This window comes from Odontomachus brunneus, unplaced genomic scaffold (assembly GCF_010583005.1).
Source record: "Odontomachus brunneus isolate Ranch 3 - 2012 unplaced genomic scaffold, Obru_v1 Obru_scaffold_045, whole genome shotgun sequence".
Taxonomy (NCBI): domain Eukaryota; kingdom Metazoa; phylum Arthropoda; class Insecta; order Hymenoptera; family Formicidae; genus Odontomachus; species Odontomachus brunneus.
In genome coordinates, this window is record NW_022639495.1 from 1419904 (window position 1) to 1427103 (window position 7200).

General features: G+C 38.9%; 1 protein-coding gene across 3 annotated transcripts in view; it reads right to left on the reverse strand.

The window, feature by feature from the left end:
• Positions 1-6874, reverse strand: part of LOC116844701 (nidogen) — a 39280-nt gene extending 32406 nt beyond the window's left edge. For 2 of the 3 annotated variants that reach the window (XM_032816584.1, XM_032816581.1), the window contains exon 1: positions 6595-6873. In XM_032816584.1, the coding sequence (XP_032672475.1) occupies positions 6595-6804 (210 nt within the window). In that variant the 5' untranslated portion in view covers positions 6805-6873. Of the gene's footprint in view, positions 1-6594 lie in introns of all 3 variants that reach the window. The other variant, XM_032816582.1, reaches the window with a different exon arrangement.
• Between the last annotated feature and the right edge of the window lie 326 nt (positions 6875-7200).

The window sequence follows — 7200 nt, forward strand, 5'->3', positions numbered from 1 at the left end:
AACAGCCATCGGAGTAACATTTAATGCTGCAGACAATTCTTGGAGCGTTTGAGTAGAGTTTTCGTCCAATAATGCCTGCAAATCGGTGTCTTCAAACTTTTTCGGTTGGCCTGAGCGTTCTTTATCATTGATACCAAAATCACCAATCTTAAATCGCTGAAACCATACTTGGCATGTTCTTTCCGATGGAGCATAATTGCCATAAGCTTCGAAAAGCAATTTATGAGCTGCAGCTGCAGTTTTTTTCAAGTCAAAGTAATGAAGCAGCACATGTCGAAAAAACAACTTATCACGTTCCATATTTAATCAAAAGAAAAAATAGCACTGCTCGCTTAAATAAATCTCTTCGCACTGAATTTTATTGACAAATGTCTAACCTCTAAAATGCAGCCAGTTTCAGATGTCATAATAAATTACACCTACAACTAACGTCATCTAACTGTGAGCCGCAGGAACTAAGTTTACCACTTAATATATACGATCGCGATACATATATTAGTCCAATATCTGTGAAATCGAATCTCTCCCATTCTCAGCTCTTAATCCGCCTAATCTCTCACAATTATCCATCATTATATTTTACGGCCGTCCGGCGTTTCCGCGTGTAATTTGACTCAACGCACGCGGGTCCCTAGGCGAGTGCACGGCATCCTCGACGCACCCGTTGAAGCGCACGTACGCAAATCATCAATAATGCAGCGATGATTCGTGCGGACGTTTGAATTATTGGTGGAGGCCGATGAATGGGACAGATCACGGAGGATCATAATCCTAGTGCTGCGCTTTGGCGTCGGCGATTGTAAAAGTCACTCTAATCCGAAAATAAATGTCTGCATTAATGTTTGCAAGCTCGCATACTACCGCTCGTAGACTGGATTACATAAGTGTACAGAATATCTTTAATAAATCGTCGTAAACAAACATTGTTACAAATCAAGAGAGGCACACATTTAACTTTTAAGGCATTTTATTAAGATTTTTAATTATATATTCACGTTATCTTTTCAGATTATGTTCACTTAGTACTTGCGCAATATTATACTATATTTACGCGATACATTATATATTTTTCAATATCAAGATTTATAATATTCTTCTTTGATTCGTAAATGCTAATTAATACGCGTTCTATCTACGTCATGTTCAGATTATGTTCATCTCTTTTGTGTACAAATGTCTAAGGATCCCGAAAATAAGATCATATTCGTCCTATCTATAAGAATAAAAATTATATACGAAATAAGTGTACCTACTCCTTCTTCCCCCTCTAGTTTGCAATCCTTAATTTATTTTCTGAGAACGAGTTATTTTAAACTATAACTCACTAACGTTACATATCTCCAAAATTAAAAACTTTTGTGTTTCACTATTGTCTTTTTATTCGCAAAGAAATACCTTTTTAGCCACCCTTTTCGGAATATACATCTCGGAAATGAAGCATTTTAGGACATATATTCATAGGAATAATAATAATTTTTCTAATTTTGACGGGAAAAGTCATCTTTTGCACTTTTAACATGTACATGTAATATTTGCGCAATGTGTAGTATTTACGCGTTATATATTACATTTTTTTCATTAATATAGATCTGTAATAAAAATCTATAATGCTTTCTTTTTCGATTCATAAAAGCTAGTCAAATTAACTACATTCTTTTGAAAATGTTCTGTTTTGCCTTTAGCCAAGATTGAAGTTCCAGCTCGGAAAGTGTTTTTCTCTCGAGATAATGCTAATGACAACACACGAGTTTGCTCTTCGCGTGAACGTCATGCATAAACGCTTCCACGAGTGAGCTCATGCACCTTAATTCGTAATAAATCGCTCCGGAACGATGAATCCTTCGTGTTAATCTGCGCACGAGACGCAGCGCGTAATTAACGTTCATTCATGCCCGCCTCCTGCGCATGGTAGTACGGCAATTGTCGGAAAACTGAGATCACACGATGCGTCCTGCGAGACTTTTCTAATCGCCGCCGGTTTTCACGCTCGCTTATCGTTACGCCGGTGTTTGTGCGATAACTCAAGTACGTGTCAACTGAAGTATCTAAGAAGGAAACGGTCGAAATTGTCTCAACGCTTTTAATATTTCAAATATATGTGGTACTGCAGCTCGAAATAATAGAAGAAAAGCATATTTACTTTTCTTAATGCGCGCCCCTTAATGCCTTTTTAGGGGATGCAACGACTTCTATAAGCTATCTTGACCTATTTATGAAATATTATTTATTTGGATACATTAAAACGCGTATACCTTCGTAAGAATGCATGATCATATATATAGAACGTTCTTTCTTGTTTAGCTTCATAACTTATTCTCACAAAAATAATTATATAGTGCATCTCTAAAACATCTTTGCAAGCGTTTCATAATTCCAACGATATTTATTCAGAATCGCGTCGAGCCAAGTTTTTAGGTATATTGAAAGTGTAATTTAAACACTAAATTTTGGTAATTTTTCTGGAAGTTATGAACGAAAAAAATGCGCTAATATATAATAATATATACCCGTATTTAGGATTCATATAAGTTTTCATATAAATATTATTTAGTGTTTCAAGATTAGAAGTTATACTTTCGTGTAAAAATACCTATATGGTCATAGATATTCCTCGTATTTCGCCATTTATTTTTATTTTTATAAATAAAAATTATATATCTCAACTATTTTTGCATGTGTTACATAATTTTAAGGACATATTTATCCAAAACCAATCTTAACAACTAAAATTTGCAGAATCAGCTGACGTTTTCGTTATTGTCTGTACTTCAAATATGTAATCAAAATTCTGGTCCTACGTTAGCCTTGAATTCTACAACGCAGCAGAAGTTAGCAAAGTACGTTTAATTCTAATGATGCAATTTACGCCTACTTTGACTCTAATGATATCCGGAATTTCCCTTTTCACTTTCTTTAGCGTCAAAATAGGTGTTGAATGGGATAGTGCGGTTAAAAGTAGGATCAAAATTTCGGCTTGATTAGGTTAAATAGAATCAAAAGAGGTTGATGTAGGTTTCAGAGTATTATGTTGATTAAAATAATGTTGAATGGAATAGTAAGGCTGCAAGTAGCCGAGTCGAAATTTTGATCCTATTTTCAGCTACACAGTTTCACTCAACATCTATTTTGATATTCTGAAGCTTATAATACAACCCATTTTGATGCTAAAGAATGTGAAAAATTTGAATATTATTAGAATTAGAAAGGAGTAAATCGTATCATTAGAATTAAATCTAAATTGCTAACTTAGCTCCTGTATTGTAGAAGGTTTAATACAGAGCCACAATTTTGACTCGGGTATGCTGTATATAAACAATACGCGACCCTTATTTGGAGCTTCTCTGTAATACACCCGAGACTCATGAAAATCGGGGGGAAACAATCGCGCGACCTTTCTCTCGTGTACCTCCGACGCGCGCTTCCGCGAGATGCGCTCTTGCTCATCCGTACTTTCGCGAACGCCAGCCGGAAATATAACGCGCACCTCGGCGCTTCCTTCGGACGTGCGTTGCACCGTGCCTTCCGGCTCGCGCCGCTCTCGCTCGTCCATTCATACGAATTAACGGGCCCTCGTAAATTGTACGAGGCGAGCGGCGCGCAGCGCGCCGCGTCCGCCGCAATTAAGCGCGATTGTGCCGCCCAGAGAGTCATTCGTTCGTCATCGCGCGCAATGAATTCGTGTCATGACAGAAGATGTCGGCCGGATTAGGCCGCGAGCCGAATTGAGAGAATGACCGAACGCGCGCGCGCCGCAACTTCACCGTCTAGCCGCGCGACAAATTGATATTAACCGAGGAATTACGCGCCGCCGCCTAGCCGCTCATCTTGCTGTCTCGGAACTTTATCGAGACCGGCCTGTAAATTGAAGTTCGTCACGCGGCCACTGTGGGATAAGTTTTCTAATCTGCGCGCGCACAGGTTGCCCGGAGAAATTTTGTAACTTTCATCAGTCGCGCATGGAGAAAGATACGATGGGAAGGTAAGGGTGTATCGCGGGCTGCGTTATGTCGCCGCACTCGTTAATGGCAGGTTCCTTGATGAATTCGGCTTGGTCGTGCTGTCGACGTAAATTTCACATGATCAGAGTTTTTTTGTCTTTATCACTGGAAATTAACGTCGCGCGTTGACAAAATCTCATCGCTTTAGCTGATTCCGATTATTGCTTCCAGAGAATTGCAAGCGAATTCAGTGATCCAGAATAAGAGGGCCACTGTGTGGGACGTACAATGAATATAGTCGAAATTTTTATTCTACTTTCAGCTTTACTGTTCCTTTTAACACTTATTTTGATACTCTGAAACCTACACCAACCTCCTTTGATTCTATTTAACTTATCTGAGTCAAAATTTTGATCCTCACCATTCCATTCAACACATATTTTGATATTCTGAAGTCTATAATATAACTTATTTTTATTAATGCTAAAGAAAGTGAAAAGAGAAATTTTGAATATTATTTAAGTCAAAATAAGAGTAATTATATCATTAGAATTAACCTACCTACTTTGCTAACTTAGCTCCTACTATGTTGTAGAATTTAAAGCCTAACTTAGGGTCAAAATTTCGACCCGGGTATTCATGAGTATATTTGTAAAACGGTAGTGGTGACGGACTGTTGACAGACTAACGTTCCTATCAAGGAAATAACACATTCCGCGCTTATCAAATGCGTTCCGATATTTCATCAACAGATTCACGCGACTACTTCCATATAAGAATCCCCTGAAATCTATTAATTCAGAACAATCGGATTAACGTTTTACTAATTAACAACCGTGTGAATTGCTCTTTTTCTATTACAAATAAACCAAACTCGTGAGACGTACTCAAATTATAACGATCTATTATTATAATTATATATGATATTTATAATCATATAATAAGCATTCTTTCATTATATTGAATTCGATAATTTCGATTATAAGATTCTCTTCGTCGGAAATCAAGCTCGTCAATACATCACGGCTCCTTTATGTTCTTATTTTTTGTTCTTGTGTTTGTGCGTATGATCGAAAGACAAATCTCTTCTAGTTAAATTTAACGCAGATTTGCGAGCGGAACGGGTCTCCTTAGAGTGTTATGCAAAAATAAAAAAACATGCACGGAAAAAAAGAATGGTTGTGTCAATCAGAAAATTAGTAAAATATGACATAGCTTTTTTCTGGCTTCAAAAATCAATTCTTGGTTGTGCCGTCCTATTTGTTGCTTCAAAAATGCGTTTCTTTTAGGGAACGAAATCACAATGCTAATGTATGATGTCCCGTAAGTCAACGTAACCAAGAATTGGTTACCAGAAATAAAAACTATGCCATATTTTACTATTTTCTTGTTGACACAACTGTTCCTGTTTTCGTGTGTGATATGAAAAGAAATAAAATGCGATTTCGAAAAAAAAAGTGGAAAGATTGCAATGACATATTAGAGCAACATTCTGCACTAGAAGAGTATACTTCATAAACATGACTTTGCAACGGGTTATCAAGAATACTCGCGTTTTTCTGGCGACGCTCTTCAAGATGTTTTCGACGATCGATTTAGAAACGTAAATACTAAAATAGCGGACTCTAATAATAATTTCACGATCCACTCGAGTTCGCAAACATAAAGCGTAGAATCTGTCTGGCTGCCACCACCTGTCTTGATTTTCTAATGTTCGCTCATTATATGTCGATCATTGTAGACCACTTATCTATTAAAAATTGGAATTGTCAATAAGACAGAATACAAACTTGGGGAGACTGCGGAAGGAGGGGAGATCTTGCGACACAATTATCAAATTAACAACAACGTCGCGTTATAATCATGGCATGCTAATCACGAGAGCAGACTTTCCATTCAAGTTACACGCTTATTTGCTCACAGGACTAGTTACATTTTATTGCATCAACACGTGCACACACGCACGGGCAGATCTACTCCATTTTGCAAAACTTCAATACACTTAAATTGTTTATTGAATAATTAGCTTGTACGCTGTGTGATTGAAGTTAACTTGTTTAAAATTTGCGCGTTTTTTCTTCCACGTAATTTTCGTTATTCAAATTCATATTAAAATTACAAAGAACTGATGCCGACGAACTCTTTTAACACTGTAGTTTAATATGTCGGTGGATTTTCAGAAAAATAATATTTGTATTTTGTGTATCATCTCATGCCCAAAACAAAAACAAGGAAATTGAAGGGGGATTTCTCTCCCGCGAAATGTGCATTTTGTTAATATTAATAAAAATTAAATCCCAAAAAATGCATGCTCATGTAGCATAACACTGGAAACACTGAATGATCATTTTTTATCGTTTTTAAATTAATATCTAGTACTTTGTATAGAAGACACGATTGAACTGAATAATCTGTCAGAATAAAGGAAGTATTTAATAAAAACTCAAAACATTTGAAAACTTTTTTCGCACGAGAAACAGAATATTAATTAAAAAATTGAAAAGGGTTAAAAATAACCGCTTGGTATTCCAATGTTGACGAGCATTTTGCATTACGAATGATCGTCCCAGCCGTTCCAAGTGTCGAGAAACGTGCGGTACCGCGAGATGCTGAGTAGTGAGGCGGATACTTCCGGGGCGATCGGTTCGCTACTCACGAATATCGAGGTGTAGGTCTTGTCGTAGAAGACGATGGGCGTCTGGAGTGTCGCCTCGGTAGACATCAGCATCCCGTTGGGATCGGCCTCGAGGACGTAAGCGCCCTGTCCCGTGTAGGGATACAGGTCGTTTCTGGACAGGGCCGCGGTGAAGGGCGCGATCAGGCCCGCGACAGCCAGCAGGCCCAGCAGGACGCTCCAGCGTGCCATTCTGTCGGACTGCCTTAACGCTACTGCTGATCGACTTGGCCACGACGTCTCTTCTTGCCGCCCCCTAATCGTCTTTGCCCACCGCTGCTCCGCGGTGCGGAGTTCGGAGCACATGAAACGCCACGCTCGCTTCCCGCGCTCGCTGATAATTTCGTGACACCGCTCCGAGCCCCGCTCTTCCGATCCCCGCCATTAACAGGCTAACGTGCAATCGGTTATATCTTGAACGTGATGCTTCAGCCTGTTTCTCCCTCACCCCTCCCCCCTCTCTCTCTCTCTTTCACTCCAGCCGTCTACGAGTCGCTTGTGCCGCGCGATGACCATCACTTGACGCGACGCACATGTCGGCGGGTCGTTGCACATCATTTCGCGAGTAAATATCGCGAATAGATCGAA